Source organism: Pseudopipra pipra, chromosome 6 (genome assembly GCF_036250125.1).
Source record: "Pseudopipra pipra isolate bDixPip1 chromosome 6, bDixPip1.hap1, whole genome shotgun sequence".
In the NCBI taxonomy this organism is placed as follows: domain Eukaryota; kingdom Metazoa; phylum Chordata; class Aves; order Passeriformes; family Pipridae; genus Pseudopipra; species Pseudopipra pipra.
This window is the reverse complement of record NC_087554.1, coordinates 35,777,658-35,797,818: the sequence shown is the minus strand read 5'-3', so window position 1 is coordinate 35,797,818 and position 20,161 is coordinate 35,777,658. Positions and strand designations below refer to the sequence as shown.

The following is a 20,161-nucleotide window of genomic DNA, read 5'->3' as shown; positions in this document are numbered from 1 at the left end:
GATCTTTAGAACTTATTTATGCTTAATTAATGCATTATTTATTTTTAATGTACTGTTAAACTTAATGTACTCTGTGTTCAAATAATATAAGTATTAAGTATGTGCTAACTGCACACAGTCTGTTTCAGTTAGCTGAATGTTGCTATCGAGTCTTGCACAAACATCAAAAAACAGAAAAGTTTTCTTCACAAGCTAATTTCCCCTGGAAGTTAACATTGTTATTAATTACTAATCCTCTGATATTTTCTGAACTGCTTAGAACTTGCTGGTGGATGAACAAACAATTTAACATGAACGGAAGCATATTAAAGCTTTGACCAACACATGGCTGTCTGTTGAAAGGGATATCTAATGCAGAAAGTAATGAAATTTAGAAAGAAATTGTAGAGATAGAAGGACTACTAAGAAAAGTATAAATTGCAATATCCTTCACTTCAATTTGAAAGCCTTCTTCATCAGCCTGCTTCCATTCCAGCAACAGTTACTTGGCTTCATCATCATTAAATGACAAAGATAAAATCTTTGCCAACAGCTAGGGATATTTTATGAACTCTCTGTTCAGCTTTTATTCTCTTTCTCTCTCTCTTAATTTTAGTACTTTGTTTATTTTAATTAGATTTTGAAAATGTTGAGTGCACAGATAGTTTTTTATAGGGATTTTTTTATTTGCTTTCTTTCCCATTTTTTAAAAATTATATCTTGATGATCATTATTTGGAGAAAAAGGAAGAAATACTTTTATTTACAGGAAATACTATTTGAGTATGCTGTTTAATTAGCATAAGAGAAGTACTTACTTTGCATCTGTTCTATGATTTTTAAATTATCAAAATATAGTGTAGTGTATAAACTTTAAATGACTTTTCAAGAGCTAAAAATGCTTATGTTTATAGAAAGTTGTTCTATGAGAATATTTACAAGTAATATAGCTGAATACACAAGCTAAGTGAAATGTATGCTTTGTGTCCTGTCTATATCCCACATTACACATTTTAACGCATTTTATTCATAACCTTTGTTCAATTCAGTTTTCACAAAAATAATCAAGACCTTTTTTGAACAGCATCAAAACTGTATATATGAAGAAGAGTAATGAGTTCCTTTTGGAATTGCTTTTATTATTAACCATTAAAATTCCTACTAATTTATGATTATTTTATCCCTTCTATTATTTTCAAGTGATTTCTGGCCATTCTAGCAGGAAGCACAAAGCGCATGATAAGGCAATTAAGGCCTTTCTGTTCATTCTAGTGATAAGTGACGTAGCTGGCAATTGTTCCCAGACTGTAGTAGTGATTAGCATTCAACACCAGTATATCGACAAGTATCTGCACTGCGGCTGTCACACAAAAATAGGTTCCAAGACAATAATCTCAAACCTGTCCATAGTCATGTAAGCACTCAATAGGAGAGTAAATAGAGAACAACAAATGTTTGTTTCGATATATGGCTGTTGTGAGATGACTCTCAAAAGAAAATAACCATTCAGGTATGTGTTTTCTCACAATATGTTATATTATGATAACGGGAGAGAACTTAAGTTAACTGAATGGATGTCAGGAAATTCAGTGTTAAGGTGTAAGATAAATTCACAGCACACTCTGTTGTGTGGATATAGTAGCATATCAAGCTTAAGATCATTCAATTTTCTGTAATATTTTACACATGAGAAGATGATATTTTGTATAAAAGATATTTAATTAATTAATTAAGCAAGATTTTTAAACTGGATTGGAGGACTCCCCATAAGTCATTGTAATTAGATAATTGTCACAGAATCACAGAAAATGCCAAGTTGGAAGGGATCCACAAGAATCGAGTACAGCTCCTGGCCCTGCACAAGACCAGAGTCACACCATGTGCCTCAAGAACCAAATAGTTCTTGAACTCTGTCAGGCTTAGTGCTGTGACCACTTCTCTGGGAAACCTGTTCCAAGGCCCAACCACTCTCTGGGTGAAGAACCTTTGTATAATATCCAACTAAATCTCCCCTGACACAAATTCAGGCTGATCCCTCGGATCCTATCAGTGGTCACCACAGAGAAGAGATCAGTGTCTGCCCCTCCTCTTCCTCTCATGAGGAAGCTGTAGACTGGGATGACTTCACCCCTCAGTCTCCTCTGCTCAAGGTTGAACAGGACAAGTGACCTCAGCCACTCCTCATACGCCTTCCCCTCATGGCTCTTCACCATCTTCACTGCCCTCCTTTGGACTCTCTCTAACAGCCTAATATCTTTCTTATATTGTGGTGCCCAAAACTGCACACAATATTCAAGGTGAGGTCGCACGAGTGCAGAGTAGAGCAGGACAATCCCCTCCCTTGACTGACTGGTGATGCTTTGTCAGGCCCCATAGCATATGGTTGACCCTCCTGGCTGCCAGGGCACTGTTGACTCAAGTCTGTGTGTTGAATAGCACAGCTATGTGATCCTTCCCACTGTACGAGCATGTCAATTGTGTTCCCCTGACAGAGCTTGAACAATTTCTAGACACTCTTTCTATTACAAGAGGAAAATAGCTCTGCCAGCAGAGGTCAGAGGAAGCTAGGCAGGAAATCTGGCTTGTATTAGATCTTCCTTTTAATGACTCACTCTGCCTCCATTCAGATGAGATCATAACTCCTTTGTATGACAGTTTCAGCTTTTGATGAATTGTTTTTGGAAAAATCTAGTGTTGATGAACTACTTGTTTTATGATTCTCAAGAAGAGGATAGCCTCTAAAAATGTCTTATCTAGTGGAAGAAAACAGTTTCTTCAGAACTGTCATGTGTTGTGTTATACTGGCAACATTCTGTTGCCATGGATGCAACAGAAACAACTGCACTGGAAGTGGTTTTCGCTTTAGTTCTTTGTTCCAGGAAGTTATACATCCGTCAGTATTATTCTTGTAAATCTCTTGTTAATTTTTTAGTAGAACTTCCTTAGACCTTTATTTGCGCTAAAAATCCATACACTGCAAATTTCCCAAGGAAGAAAGAACCAAAGAGGCAATAGAATTAGGTACATTTCCAGTAACTTTGTCTTCTCCCTTCCTGTCTGCCTATTGTTGAAAAGAACTCAATCTTTCTATATGTTTAGACTGAGAGTTTCTGTGTTACCCCCTCATGAACTTTGTCAGCTTTGTTTATAGCTTAGCACTGACAGACATGTAGCTTCAGTGGTGAAACTGTTCTGCTGATGCCCATGGAGCTAGCAGAATATAGATTTACTTTTATTTATCAGAAGGAGGAAACCAAGTTAACTTTCCTACAGTATACTTCAAGAGGGAATTTCATCTCAAAAGCAATGAATAATGCAATAAACATCATATAAAGCATGCTTGCTTTTCCTGTATAGTACCTTGTGAAGGTACAGGTTTAATACTTATTTTAACAATTAAGTGACATTAGATAGACAAGTGTTTCTATAGTTAAACTCTTTACATATTTTTATTTGTTTACAAGATTATTTTTTCTTTTTATCTGCCTGCTTTACTGGTGTTACTGTAATTTTAGAGGGAGAAATACAAGTGACATAAAGCTAAGCTTTGTATTTATCCTTTGTCTATTTGATAAACACCTGTAAATGCAGTTGTGAACCCTTGCATGTTTCATTCTCCAATCCTCCTTTTTCTATGAGATTGATACAACTACCGAGCTTTGCTACTGGCTTAAGAGAATAAAAGGCCAAAACACACATTCCCATTTATGAGTGAGTCACGAGAGAGATGGATAGGAGTCCTTTCCCCTTGCCTTACAGTTTAGATAAGCTAAAGCTTAGTAATATAACAGGATTTATCATAGCAAACTTTGTGTCTATTTCTTACTATGTAAACCTTTTATTTTCAATTTTTTTTAGTGCACTATTTTTTCCCCATGACATTTGTATTTTTTACAGTTATACCTTCTATTTTGCTGCTTTGTTGTCGCACCTGAAACTCTTATTCTATCATTTAGTACAGCATAATATAAATTTTGTGGTGTGCAGATAGGTGTAGATTTTGTTCATTCAGTCCTCAAGGTTTATATTTTTTAAAGCATAACTATCTCTTCTGGTTGCTGCAATATCTGTAATACATAATACTTTTCAACCTTTTCACATGATGGAACTGAGCCAGTTTTCTTGGTACTGCCTGTACCCAGCAGGTACAGCACGAACATATGGCTGTTACAAACCTAATATTAGGAATTTATGCTTTTAGCTTACATTATCTTTTTATTTTATGCAAATCTATAGGTTGCAATGTAATGCAATAGTACACTTAAAACTAGAGACTGGGACATTAATTGATGTTTCTAAATTTTAATAATTGATGTACATGATCTCCCTCTCTGACTTTAAAGAACCATCCTACCCCTGTTTGTAAAATTAATTGCAGAAGTATAGTCTTTTCATTCCTCAGAGAAAGGTAGAATCTGAAAACAGACTTTGTCTGTAAAGCATACTGACGGCTTTTAAAGGGTTGATGAACTCATATTTGATATATGATTTGTTGTGGGTGGTGGAAGAAAAAATAAGAAAGCCTCGTTTCGGTCTTCTGTTATCCTTAGAACATGGATTTTTAAAATATGTATAATATGCAGCTTCAAATTATAATTTTTTATCAGTACTTTAATCGTAATGTACAAATAGTGAGTTTTAATGATGATCCTAAGATACCCCACAGCCATCATAGGCCAGTGAGATATTATCTCTATTTGCCTTTAACAATTTGATGTGAGGCTTATTTAAAATATTGTGTCTCAGATATTTTAGCTTTAATCATCTATTTTTCATTCCCTAATTTTAATATCAATTGTTATAGTGCTGTTGAGCAGATCTGTTTTGTTTTAAGGTCTGTCACAGATTGACTGATGCTGGATGTATCACTTGATCTTTCCAAATCTCAGTACCATATATTTCAAATCAAAGTCAATATAAAGTTATTTAGCATTCTGATAAAAGGTGCTACAAAATTGAATGTCTGTTATTACTTTAATTTAATTGTTAAGAATATTTGCCGTAGTAATTCTCTGAGATAACTGTTCGGCCTTTTGTCAGCCTATCTGATTGGTCTCTGATAAATGCAACCATTTTATTTACATTAGAAGATGCTGTCCAAGTTCCACAGGCAAAACTAATATGTTGTTTGAAAGACACTTCATCTAATAGATGGTGTTTTATATGGACCCATCACTAAAGTATTTAGTACACTGGATTGTAAAATTTTAAATATATGAAGACCACACATGTATTAAATTATTAGTGTATTAAACAAATACATTCTTCTAATTATAGAATCCAACTAATTTTTTATTCACAAGCAGATGCATGAGAAGGAAGTCAGGTTTGATGTGGTCAGTGGTGTTCAGAAGCATATGGTAACTGTAAGAACCTTATCATGATGTTTAGGGGAATAGAGTTGAAGAAATAGGTCCTGTATTTTGCTAACGTTTTCTGTAAGGTCCCCAAACTTAGGATATACTTTTGTCACATACAGAAAAATTCTTCACGTAATTTCTCAACATAGCATATCTTTTAGGTTAAGTCTCAGCAATGACTTTCACCTTCAGTTTTCATAATTATTCAGCTTTGCATTCAGAGTTCTGTTTAGGTGTTGCTATTGCTTTCACAGACTTACCCAGTAATAATTTTGACTCCCCATTGAACCTGTAACAAGGTTGAATGAAAGTACCTATTACTTGTTGGGAAAACAATTATTTTTCTAAAAGAGTGAGAAAACCCTTACATTTCACATTTGTAGATAATTTTATCAATGTTATATCTCTATAAAGTGACCTTTTCTTCATATTAATAAGACAGATTTTCTTTCTTGATCACAAGTTAACTATGGCATACTAGAAATGGCACATAATAAATAAAGTTTGAGATAATATATCTAGAAACAGCTAGGGAGAATTATTCCCCTGTTCATGTGAGAGGACTCCAGTAGAGGTTCCAATGCTTCAGAGGTAACCTTTCCTGCTTCTTTTCAGCTGAAATGCTTAATTTCATGGCAAACTCTTAAGCAGAATTAACCTATACTCCACAGACTAACTGTAGACTTTTTTCCTGGTTTTTATGTTAATACATTACTTTTAATATATTTCTTTTACTCTTTGACCACTTTTTCCCATTATTGTGGAGTATCCGAGCTCAGCGCTCGTTTGCATTGTCTCCTTAAACTATATATACTTTTTAGATACTATAAAGATGTCTAAATAACAATTTAAAAAATCTTAGTTGAAAATCAGTTTGGAGTTTTTTACACTTCTTATTGTCTGTTTCAATTTTTCCCCTTTAGGCAACTATGTAGGTAATTATTTGTGTTCATATTTCTTACTTGTTTCCTTTCATCTCCTCTCCCACTGCAAAACAATTTTAGGGGTCGTTGTATACTGTTCCTTTCCTACAGGTAGGAGAAATGTCAGGAACATTCATGAGACATGGAGAAAAATGTAGATTCTCACTGCTAAGTCTCTGAATACTGCTATCATTCATAGGATGTCATGAATTATCTGCCAGTTGCAGTCCTGTAAGTGAAAACGGGATTCCATGTTCATATATCTTGTTTGGATTTTATGCTTGATAATGATCAGGAACAGTTAGTTTCCCATTTCATCCCCCTTTCAAAAAGATACACATTATTCTCTTTGCCAAAATATGGTAAAGCACATTTTCAAATGTGCTTTGCAATAGGGTGTTTAATTTTTTAATTTTCTTTGTTCCAACTGTTTTAAACATTCTTCCTTAATCAATACGAAATGAAAATAAATAGTATATTATAAAGTTTCAGATGTATCTGTGTTCAAGGTCCATCCATATAAGCTAGAGTGAATGCTAGCAGCATGTAACTCTATTGTCTAAGCAAGGTGAGCTTTGACTTTGAGTTCTTAATACTCAGATTTGATGATACACTGTTTCATCAAATATTGGCTGTAAAAGCCAACCGTATTCTGAGGTATACAGGCAAGAGTCACTTAGCCCTCTTTGCTCTTTGAACAATCCAGAGAAAACAGAAGGTCAAAGTAATTTCCAGTATACAAATTTGGATGGCTTTATTGATGTTTCTCTACTGTGTAATGTATCAGCCACATGAGACTAGACTCCCAAGTTTTCAAGTATTTGGAATTTAATTTAGTGACTCTTAAAGGAGTTCAGAATTTATATGATCAAGGGTTGTGTGAGAATGTGGAAAGAAACACTGGGCTTACAGAGCTTACTGTCACACCAGGACAAATCCTGTACAGCTAGAAAAGGCAGTACCATGTTTTTCTGACGTGTCAGATGTAAGTTGAGTGAGGCATGATTAGGCCTGGTCCTAGAATATCCTGCTTGGCACCTGTGTTAATCTATATTCAAGTATTGCTTATGCCTAGTGCTTGTTTATAGTTAGTTTTCCTTAATGAAATTTGTCTCCCCAGATTCCCATTGTATGAGAAATATAGTCCAGTGTGGAAATAATATGGTTTTAAAATACGTGGTTTAATCATAAATATATACAGTTTTCCCTACTGAACTACATATTGTTTGATCTAAATTCAGGATCTTCACATTTAACAAGATACAATTGTACCTTCAACTGTCTCTTATAAAGGGGTTTTATAAGCTAGTTTGACTTTCATAACTGGCCTATGTTAGCACCTATAAATCTTTTTGCTTCTGCTAACTCAAATAATTGGTAATTTCTGTCTTGCCTCCACTTATTCCAGTATTTTTTCTCTGTTTCAGCAGTAGTTACTGCTTCCTTGTGGCTATCTTGGTTAAAAATGTATAACTACAAGTTTACAAGAGTTAACTAAAAAGTACATAGACTTATAAATTAAAGATATACATATAAATCAGCTGGGGTGAATGTTAAGTACTAAGCCAGCCAGCTACAGCTTACGATATATTTCCTAAGGCCAGTAGCTTGATATCATCTAGTTCTGTTCTCTAATCCTTGTCAGAGGCATAATGTCAGGCTCTGAGAGGAAGGGTTTGAACTGAATTGTCAGAAGACCCTATTAGCATTAGAGAGTTATGGAGTCCTGTAGTAGCGCTTTTTTAAGTTTGAAGACATCACAGAATCAGCTAGGTTGGAAAAGATCTCTGAGATCATCAAGTCTAGACATCACCTTGTCAACTAGACCATGGAATTAAGTGCCACATCCAGTCATTTTTTGAACACCTTCAGGAATGGTGACTCCACCACCTCCCTGAGCAGTCCATTCCAATGTTTAATCACCCTTTCTATGAAGAAATTCCTCCTGATGTCCAACCTGAACTTCTCCTGGTGCAGCTTGAGGCGATGTACTCTTGTCCTGTCACTACATGCCTGGGAGAAGACGCCAACCCCCTCCCCGCTATAGCCTCTGTTCAGGTAGTTGTAAAGAGCAATAAGATCACCCCTAAGCCTCTTTTTCTCCAGGCTAAACAACCCCAGCTCCCTCAGCTGCTCTTCATAGGACTTTAGACCATTCACCAGCTTCATTGCCTTTCTCTGGACACACTCCAGCACTTCAATGCCTTTCTTGAAATGAGAAGTCCAGAACTGGATAGAGTACCTAAGGTGTGGCCACCCATTAGTGAAACCACACTAGTGAAACTACGTCATTTTTTTAATGAAAATTTCTAATAATAGCTATTTTTCATGACCTAGAGAGATATGGTTATGTAAATATTTTGTTTAATTGTCCTTCCTTTCTGATTTGAAAACAATTTTCAAATGACATTTATGAGCTAGCCTCCCTAGAATTTCACTGAGTAGTTCTAGTTAAACAAAGTTCTAGTTTAATAGTGAAGCAATACTTAATACAGAAAGGATCAAGTTTCTGCTGCTGGCTGTCTTGAAAAGCTGGAGGTGCAAAGTAGCCATTGCCCTTGGCTCTGTTAATCTAGATAGTTCATCTAGACCAGGTTCATTTTGCAGAAGCCAAATTTCCTTCTCTATCATCTTTAGTTTTTGCCGTTTGCCATGTTCATACAGTTATAAATATAATAAGTAATTTATCATTCCAATGTGCATTGGCTGATGGTATTGTAAGTTTTACTTTTCATTTTACCTTACGGTTTTGTGATCTATGAGAAAAGTGAATGTGCTAAACTGATGCCAGGTTAGGTCAAGATACACCATTACAAATGCCCCCTTCAGTCTTTTCTTACCTCTATATCTGCTAATAAATATAGACAGGATACCTCTCAGATAAAAGATACATTTTAAATTACTCAATATTGTTAATGGCATAAATTTGGTTTTCACGAAAGGTTGAAGAATCTCTTGAAATAATTTATAACAGAGTGGGTTTTTTATTCCATGATCTTGAAACAAGGAGAGTTTTCATTTAGTTCTGCACATTACACTTATGTCTGACATGATTGCAGCTGTGAAATTCTAAGACTTGATGGGCATGGGAAGAAGCAGGGGTTCCATTCATTGTGTCTGTTGAGAATACAAACATACGTATATCTTCCATATGGACTCATTTGGGTTTGTTTTTCCTCATTGTTTTTAGAATCAGTTGAATTGAAAACAAATGATTTAAAGAGGCACTGCTGAATAAGTAGCTCCTGTACTCTCTACCTAAGATGAAGCTGTTGGCTAGATACTCAGTACAATAGGAGGGTCTCTAAAAAGTAAATCAAGTGTTATGAGTCTCATATAGAAGTATATATGCAAAATACAGAAGTGCGTCTGTGTGTGTATGTATACATAAAAGTATATATAGTAGTGATATATATTCAGATGCTTTCAGATTTACTTAATTGATTTACACTTCTCTAAGTTTTTGCATCAAATCATATGTCTGTGGGAATGGTGAGAAGAACTTTTATTGTTTTGGCTTGGGGTTTTTTGGGGGTTGGCTTGGTTTTTTTAAATTGTTTTGCCTAGCTAGATGATATATTTAAAATTTTCCTCCTTTCAAAGGCTGTTTGGCTTATCATCTTATGTGTTTTTATCTAAAGGAAAAGTGTTTTTTTCAGTAAAGAGCTCATGAGAAAAATTATATTTATATTGCTCTTAGGAAAATATTTCATCATTATTGCCACTTTTTTTTTTAAGAATGAAAAACACCATGAAGCAATACAGAACTCTGTAGGTGAGAACATGAATAAATATGCTCTTATTTTCATGGACCTGAGTCATTAATGGGGTTACCACAAGGATTTTAATTCATATGTGTTTCCTCTTACTTTTTTTTTGCCAAGAAGCATAGAGAATAGAATAATTGCCCCAGGACTTTAATTACAGTTAATGTAGGAGAGAATGTTAGGATTTAATATTATTATTTTATTTTATGATCATGAAGACTCAAAGGTTTTCCTTTAGACAGAGCACATTCAGCTAGTTGCACTTTCTTTTACCCCCTTCTTTTGATATCTACCATTTTTTCAGTCCCAAAGATTCTCACTTAAAACTTCAATTTTTAAATGATCAAAATATGATAGTTGTGATAGTAAAATTTGGGACTAATTTTGAGCATATAAATATGAAATATGGAACTTGACAATGTATTTTAAGTAAGGTACTAACGACTGTCATATTTTCTGCGCACTTTACCCTCTTCCTGTGGGAATCACAAACCTGTCGATATGAGTAACCATAAAGTTCTTCCTGCTGATCATCAATCTCTGTCTTTTGACCTCCCACAAAAAGATCTCAAGGAACTTTGAGCAGGAAAGAAATTCCTCTTTTTAATGGTCATTATAAATCCTTATTTTCCATGCCATAGAATTGAAATGGTTCTGCTGACTCACCTTAATTCCACAGCTTTAAAAAGAGAGGCCTCCTGCAGATAATATATAGTTGATAACTTAAATTTTGTTCTGAATTGCCAAATGAATGTTGAATGATAATATTACATATTTTGTAGAAATCAACTGTGACAAAAGTAATCTAAAAAACAAAGTAAAATGCTAGCCTTCTTTTGTCCTATCAGTCCTACAGATAGATAGGTTAATTTTAAAATGTGGTTTTCAGAGATTGATTTTGAGTATTCTTATCAGGAATGCTGAAATATGTTTTTGATTTTAAATTTGGATTTAAATCCTAAATTAATTTGGATGAAGTTTAGTATGCTGTTAAAATAATGTTGTAATCTGACCGGCAATGTCAATGCATAAAAATCTCAATGTATTTCTAATATCCTGGTTTTAATTTTTCCATGCTTTCAAGATTTAGTCAGCTTTGATGAAAAGCATCGTTGACAGAGAAACAGCAGGTCCCTTTGCATATTTTTATTGGCTATCCTTTCCTCTGAATTTAATTAAGTAGCGTAACTACACCATATAATTTTCTGCATGGATCTCTTTTAGAAAGACATCATTGTGTATTCTAGCCACATTTATTGAAGTTTATACTGAAAATTGAGCATGTTAATAGCTGTGATGTCATGTTAACATTGTGTCTTCATCTTGAAAAATTCTACTCCAGTAAAAGAAATATTTAAGAACACTGCTAGCTTTCTCTTGGACTTGCTGGTCGATGGCTATTAAAAAAAAACTAAAAAAAAAAAAAACCCCTAAAAAAACCTAAAAAATAAAAAAATTGGAAGCATCAGTCTCTTGGAAGTCAATGGAAAATTGAGTCCTAAGTGCCTGCTTATAGGCCATTCGAGATTTGTTATTAACATCTTAGTAGATTTCCTGTGTGTTTCAGCTATAGGATTTCTTCCAGCAATTGCTTCTCATCAGTTATAAGTTTTCTAGTTAAACTATAGCATATCATTCAAAGGAAGTTTATGGCTAATCTGCTACTGGTGAATACATGTAAAGCTCATGGATGTGGCCTTTTAAGTATGCTCTTGAGTGCAGAAATGTCCTAGTCGTTTATGTACTTACCTTCTGAAGATTTGTCAGGAAAACAATTAGTGTGATGCTTCTTTGGAAAATGAGCTAATAGCTATGAGGAGCCAATGCAACATCTACAGATTTTTTGACTGGGAAAACATAAAAAAAGGAATGCATGACCTTTGCCCCTATTTCTGTCAGGAAGATCAATTTCCTGTAGAAATTGGAGTGGGTTTTAAGTGTTTATAAGTTAGATCCTGTCTAACGTAAAACAGTGGGTGTTTTCTTGATAGCATCAGTGAGGCATATTTATTTTTAAAATAATGTACATTATCTACATTTTTTGCAGATTATTTTGTATTGAGAAGTGTCTTTTCAGCAATTCCAGTAATGAAATTACATTATATGGTTTCTTTCAATCAGAAGTATCCCAAATTGCTATACTCAGTAGTACTGTAAATATTCTTGCATTTGTGAAATCCATCCTTGACTCTGGAAGGTTGGCAGGTGTTCATAGAACGCCATGCAACAAATTAGACAAGGAAAAGAAAAATGGAAGATTTTAGGTAGGGGAAGGGGAAACTATTGTAAATTTAACGAGAGAATAGGGTTAATATTTGTAAACGATAACACATTCTACTGTCATTGAAAGTGTCAGACTTTACTGGGCAGAGCTGTTAGTATGCCTGCTTTCTGTCTTTTTAAAAGATGTTTCATCTGAACAATGGCACAGTCAATATATATGTGTAATTTTCTCTGTATAATGCTTAACTCTGCAACTCAGTGAAAATCTATTAATTTTTTCTCTTGTATAATTCAGTATGTAACCAGCTCATATTTTCTTTTTTTAATTATAAAAAAGTGAAAAATATAAATGAAGCTACTCAAAATACATCACGCTTCTCCACAAATGTAATTTGAAACTTATGAAATATTAATGCATTAAATATGAAATGTTGTTTTTATGCTACAGAGAAAAAAATATAAAAAGTTAAGTTTCTTCTCTATGTTATTAAAACTATGTATCATAGAGAATTCATGGAGGAGTTGGTTTTCTCCATTCTCAGTGTTTTGAATCATGTTTTCATGAGGGATACTTACGGAACTACTCAGATTTTTATGTGTGCATATGTGTGCGTAAAATTTTAATAATACTTTCTTAGGGACTAGATAATACCATATTATCAACCATATAATACCATAGAATCAACCACCTGTATAATTAACATTGTTTTAGCAATTCTCTCTCCGTACACAACTTGCATGTGCACACATTTATTAAAAAACTGATTTTGAGAGTGGAAGTCTTTCTATTTATGAGTTAGAGCCTACACACACATTCTGTGTGGCAACTAAAGCAGACACCAGATAATTTTTTCCTGTTTCTTTAGACATGATTTGCTAATTCCCTGCTGTGAGAAACTTGCATTCCAAATTATATCTTTAATTAAACCATGAAAGAAAAATCATAATCTTCATACTTTTAAGTGGGCAGAAGTGTAATTAGGTAGTTACTAAAAGAAGTGGGAGGTACTTTTTTTAGTACCTCGAAGAGTCAAGGTTTAATATCAAATACTAATTGAAAAGTGGTCTAGATTTAAATTAAAGCAGCATTTTGTGCAAAACTTCCTTACACAGTTTTACCTAGAGTAAGTATTTCTCCAGCTTGGTTCTGAGTTTCTAAGCCTTGTGATTTCAGATGCAAATTGTTCCTGAGTATTTAAGTTGAAGTCAGGTTTCTATTGCATGATAGTTTTTGTGACTAAAATGCAATGATAAATGCAACTTCAGCTGAGAGGAGGTCTAAGAACTGGAGCAAAATAAACACTTGCAGTAAACAGTAGAGTGGGAATCAGCCTAAAGTCCTCCTGCAGTGTATGAGCAGATACAAACAAGTATCTTAGAGTATCTATTTGCTCTATCAATTAATTATATTTGTAATAATCTTGTATGATTTTAACTTGAGATAGAACTCATAGTTGCAATATTATTTTTTCAATTGATTAAATTAACTTTGAATTGTCTTGAAAGAAACAGTATTTATGAGGGCAGAAATAACACAAAGAAGCAATACAGTGAAATTGTTGCATAATCCATTGCATAATCCATAATCCATTGCACTTGTTCACATAGTATTTCTGTACTAGATATCCTTTTGTAGAAAGAGAGAAACTGAACTGGAATGACATTTGCAGAATTTAAACATAATCAGGGAAGATGACAAATAATTTAGGGTCTAGGTTTATTTACATTAAGATCTAGCTAAATTTATGAAGTACTACTTCTCTTTTTATGGATATGTACCTATTTTTGTAAATAAGTATCAAGCAGACTATTAGAAAGATGTGTCTAAAAGAAGTCTCTATTCCTTCTAAATATTTTTTCTAAACCCAAAATATATGATCTTGAACCAAGCTATCGAGAACTTGTTTAGTGCACAGCACCTCTGAAAAAGTAAATTCATATTTCACTATACCTATAAATGGAATCCAATCCAGTGATATTGAAATTACTGAGAGAAATTCCACTAACTTCTTTGGGGGTATGTATGTGCAATAAGTAGAGATTTGCTGTGTAAGCCTACTGTCGGAATCTGAGCCCTAGTCTGACATGAACATCTGTCCCGAGCAGCCTGGTATGTCTGCCTGCTGTATACACAGGATGACTCGTGACCTTTTGGTAGCTTTTGCTGCCTTGACCTTGGGGTTGTCAGTGGGTATATAGCCAGGGACTTTCCAAGCGTTGCCTGATAGAGGCATCATCTTGCCTGTAATGTACTCAGTTGGCTTTCTGCTTGATTCCGGTAAACTCCTATCACATAGTTGTTCCTGATTTTTCTCCCAGATTTTCATCATATGGCCACTTCAATTTAGGATGGATGGCATGGGACTGCCCACAAGCCTAGTGTAGCAGTGTGTTTAGCTGGCCACACAGAGAAGTAGCAGGTGATTCTTACTGTTCATTGGCTTCTCTCTGCAGGAATTGATGCATTCAGAACACCCGCTCACCAACTCCAAGTATGTAGTCATATGAGCAGTTAAAATAGCATGAAATTTTCACAGGTATAGAATTCAGAGCCCAGATGGAGTTTTAAAGAGTTTAAAGCAATTGATAAACAATGAAGACAGGAAAAAAAAAGATGAAATGAAATATAGCAATTTAAATATAGTTTTAAGGGAATGCAGTTATTTGCTTTAGGGAGACTAAATTGTAGGATTGTGTCAGATTAGGATGAATCTGTTAGATTAGATAGAATCTTTTCTGTAAAATATTTCTCTGTTAAGAGAAGATAAAATGACATTAGATAAGTAAAGATTTAATAGAAGGAAAAAAGAACAACTGTTACAGAAGATTCACGGAATGAGTTGTAATTACACTGGTGAAAATAAAAGAGGAAAAAGGGAACCTGAATAACAGATAAAAAAGGTCCTTGGTTCATTAATCTCTATGCAATCTCTTAGAAACAATTCTGTGAGGTGAAATAAATATAGGATGACGCAATTAAATGTTTCTACTGTCAAACTGATGTGTTTGTTTTTTCCAAATTTTGATACTATTTTGTATAATAATAATAAAAAGTGAGACTTTTTCTCTTCTGGTTTAAGTTGGTGCAGGCATGTGTCATACCACCATGTGGAACTTGAAAGTTAAAGCCATATTTTCTGAACTGAACATACAGTTAACTGGCAGAACAGCCACATTTAGTACTAATTCTTGCTATCTAGCTAGTCAACATGTATTTCATCCTCCCACTACTATTTGCCAGCATAAATACTTTGCATTAGCTGGGTGTCACATAAGGTGCTAGTTTGTGATTGCCATCCCCCAACTCCAAAGACTGTGAGAACTGATAATATAACCAGAGCATATGTCATCAGAGAGGAGGGCAAGGAAATAACGCAGTAGAAAAGTGAAAGGATTGGGAACTTTGCCATGGGGAGTTGGAGGTATTTACATGAGAGGAGTGGGAATGAGGGTTGGAAAGACAGGACATGAGGTATTAGTACAGGTAGTAGTGCAGATTTGGTCATAGTTCTGCTTCCTATGGAAATATTTTGCTTGTGTTCACATGCATTCCTAACTGCTCAGTGAAGATTATCCCTGTGCAGCATAAGGGAGGGGATGAAAAGTGGCATAGCATAATCACCAAACATCTGGCATTCCACAGTAGATGCTATTCAGCTCACAGAACTGAGCTGAGACTTTCAGTCTGGTAAATCACAGGGCTTTTAGGCAATTCTGATGTGATAGATGAATGCAACATGGGCTTATACAAGTGGGTTGTCAATAAATGGAAAAGGATTAGGAAATTAGCTGATACAGGGTTTAGGGATCTCAGATTTTTCAGCATGCAGGACTAAATATGAGCCACCAATGCTAAGTTAAAGTGGTTTGAATTGTGTCTCTGGACACTGGTTGAGATCACTCAAGTACCAAGCATCTTTCTCTGAAGTGCAGAGTTTCATCGAATCTCTGATTTTGTTGGGAACTAAGGCCAACAAACTGCTCTCCAGTTTGAACCCTTCTTACGTCCCTAGTTACTTGGACTGTTTCACCTTTGTTGAGACTTTTAAAGATATAATCGTGTTTCAGTGAAAATATACGCAGTGAAATTACTTAGTTTCTTTTATAATTTGATTCCTTTTCAGGAAAAAAGTATTATACTTGCTGAACCTGATTTTGAACTTGCTTATGCTAATGCAAATAGGATGATAGTGATGCCTGTGGAAGAAATTGATTTGCTTTGTGAGTAAGCAAATGTCATAATTGCAGTCCTTAATTTTTATAAAATCTATTTGACATGAAATAAAGCTTGAGTTCTTTCCATTTTTTATTTTCTATAGCATTTGAAAAAATAAATTGAATATGTATTTTAAGCTTATGTTCATAATTGCTTTGGATACTCACTCTCATTTTTTGCAGCACAAATTTCAATATAGCCAGGAGCATACACACAAACCTGGAAACCTAATCTTCCTGCATAGTCAAAGATACCTTGGTTGGATAGCTCAGAGCACTTATTCTGGGTAGCAGTTAAATTTCTCACTTCTGCATCCAAATCAATTTCTGAACTTGTTATCTGTAAAAGAAAAATAAGTGCACTGTCTGATTTCCCTGATGGTCAGGGAGTTAAGTACTTTAAATAAAATTGTGGTGGTGAAGGTAACAAAACCAAATAGATAATATTTGTTTTTCAATTTCTGAGTTTTATTTTATCATTTTTTACCTTTTAACTCAGTGACCATATGAATTTTAGGCTTCAACAGAAAAAAAATTTGTATTTGCATTATTTCATTTGTACTGGTACATAGAGTGTTATGGTCTAACATGTTAGATACTGTATTATTATACAACACAACCAGTATTTGCCGTAAAGAGTTGATATTCCAATATATAAACTAGTATAAAATAGATAGTACATATTCTCTAATTTTTTAATACATGTATATTTTAAAAAGATGTCCTATATGTTAATAGGTGAAATATTCACCTTGGTAGCGTTTGTATTTGAAAGGATATTATTGGTATATTTCTAAACTAATACAATTTAAGAGAGTTGTCAATGAAAGAAACAATTGTCTGTTTCTAAAAGAGATATTTAGAAAAGAGTATTTTTATTTATCCCAGATGCAGACAAACATATTTTAGTCCAGCAAATCCAAGTTGTTTTTTTTCCCAAAATACATCATAGTTTGTGTGTAGTTTGCAATGCTAAGCACAGAAACGTATCTGGACAGGAATGGAGTGGGTGAATAAGGAGGAAGAGATCATTCTTTATCTTTCCCCAGATTAGTCAGATAATTTGTCAAATAACTAGGGCAGTTAGTGGTGAAACTAATGAACTTCTGTTGGTGTCAAGAAAAGTACTAGTTTCTTATTGAGAAAATCTTTCTAGTTGCATAGAGAACATTTCCTTCTTAATTTTGTAGCTGAATTAAATCATTGCTTTATTTTACTATACCAATCCTTTAGAATAATCCTAGCCATATTACAGTAACCTGGATTTTCATGTGTTGCATGTGTAATTATGATTTTACAGGTGCAACAATGCTGCCCTGACATTAAATATTCACATTATTTCTGTAGTCATGTGAATAGTTATGAGAGTGTATTTTTGTACTTTCTTGTGTTCTTAGGTTCTTCTTTCAAATTTGCATAAACACTTATGCCTGACCTGATCAGTAGTATGTGCATTGGTTATGAAATAAAAGAGGACCTGGCAAATCACAGTTGTCAAAATCTCCCACAGAAGCTGTTAGTATGTCTTAAGTCAGTGGAGCCAAGTAAATGTTTTCTGTAGTATGCAGCAAAAAACTGTAATAATGAAAGCTGTGCACTGCTGCATTTTTAGAGTGTTAATTAAAACAAACAAAAAAACAAACAAAACCAAAACCAAAAGAAAACAAAAACAAATACACCCCAAACAAACAAATCACCTTAAATTGATATATTTATCAAAAATCTGGACAATTATTCTATTTAGCAATTAGTTAATATATTTTATATCTAGAAACAAAATACAGAATCAAATCTAAGAGTTGTTTCTTTCTTTTGTGATAAGAAATCTAAAAAAAAAGGGTACCTTCAAATTACCAAATATTTTGAACTACATTTTAAAGTGACTATGAGGTATCCTGACTTAAAACAGTGTGCCTATAAATATATATAAAAAACATTTCAGTGTGTGTATATATATATATGTATATAAAATGCTTATATAAATATATACACATGGAGATGTTTACTTTTATAGGATTATTTAATATATGGGTGGACTACGTATATTTTCATTACCGTACTTTCACATTACCTTTAGAAAAAGTCTGCACCTGATAATTTTTTATTTATTCCATAGAACATGTTCTATTTTGATGTCAATGAAATTCTGAAGAAATAAAAATTACGTATATCATTTAATATTGAATTTTTATCTTGGGTGTCATTCTTCAGTGATAACATCATAAGGACTTCACTCATAACTCAGTAGGTAATACATTGATTGACACATGATACTGTGTCAGTTTGAAACTTGTTTTAACAGGAGGAAAGGTAGGATTTATAGGTAAATACCCTTAGTTTGAAGATGTTTTGATAAATTTTTTAGATGTACAAATGCCATGTTTTATTCTTTCAAAATCTCAGCACTTAGATACTCTCTCCTGTTGAATTTAACTTCCGTAGGTTGAATAATAATGCGCTGTAGAAGATAATGCATTTCTGTACACTGATGGGTGGCAGGTAGAACAATCAAGATCACGTGCTGTTCAAGATCAACTATTTTATCTGTTTATGGCTTAGCCAAGTGTTGTTTTGGTTGTGGGGTTTTTGTTTGATTTGGTTTCTTTTGTTTATTTTTTTTAATTATTGTTACTATAGATGTTTTAAAGGAAGGTAAAGAATTTCAGACAAAATTTACCAAAGAAGTTGGTTTGCTATGTTATCCTGGAAAGAGAGGAATCAGATGACAACACTTGCTTTGATACAATCTAAGATAATCTTTCCATACAAGTATAATAACTGCATTTGCTTAATCTCTTGATCTGAAATGTACTATGCTAAAAGCGGTATTTTCTGTGGGAGAATGATAAATATGATTTTTCTGTTATTTTATCTTTAATTCTTTGTATTTTACATTTGAAACATGCAGAGCATTAAAAAAGCATGATGAGCTGTATTTCTTCTTAATTTTTTTAACCTTTTTTTAAAAAACATGGTAACTAACTTGCTTCATTCTTTTCCTTCCTTTTATAGGGTAGCAAAAATATTATAGTGTTTATGCACAAAGCAGAAGTATTATTTATATATATTTTTTTCAATTACAGGTAAAGATTATAGTTCCCAACAGCACAGCAGGTCTGATAATAGGGAAGGGAGGTGCTACAGTGAAGGCTATAATGGAGCAGTCAGGGGCTTGGGTGCAGCTTTCCCAGAAACCTGATGGGATCAACTTGCAAGAGAGGGTTGTCACTGTGAGTGGAGAACCTGAACAAAACCGAAAAGCTGTTGAACTTATCATCCAGAAGATACAAGAGGATCCACAGAGTGGCAGCTGTCTCAATATCAGTTATGCCAATGTCACAGGTCCAGTGGCCAATTCCAATCCAACCGGATCTCCTTATGCAAACACTGCTGAAGTGTTACCAACTGCTGCAGCTGCTGCAGGGCTATTAGGACATGCTAACCTTGCTGGAGTGGCAGCCTTTCCAGCAGTTTTATCTGGCTTTACAGGCAATGACCTGGTGGCCATCACCTCTGCACTTAATACATTAGCCAGCTATGGATATAATCTCAATACATTAGGTTTAGGCCTAAGTCAGGCAGCAGCTACAGGGGCTTTGGCTGCAGCAGCTGCCAGTGCCAACCCAGCAGCAGCAGCAGCCAATTTGTTGGCCACCTATGCGAGTGAAGCCTCAGCCAGTGGCAGCACTGCTGGT

General features: G+C 34.3%; 1 protein-coding gene across 4 annotated transcripts in view; it reads left to right on the top strand.

Moving 5' to 3' along the window:
* The window catches only part of NOVA1 (NOVA alternative splicing regulator 1), a 142,039-nt gene that overhangs the window by 119,420 nt on the left and 2,458 nt on the right, over positions 1 to 20,161 (top strand). For all 4 annotated transcript variants that reach the window (XM_064658521.1, XM_064658520.1, XM_064658519.1 and 1 more), the window contains one exon: positions 19,550 to 20,161. This exon is cut by the window's right edge and continues 2,458 nt beyond it. In XM_064658521.1, the coding sequence (XP_064514591.1) occupies positions 19,550 to 20,161 (612 nt within the window). The remainder of the gene's footprint in view (positions 1 to 19,549) is intronic.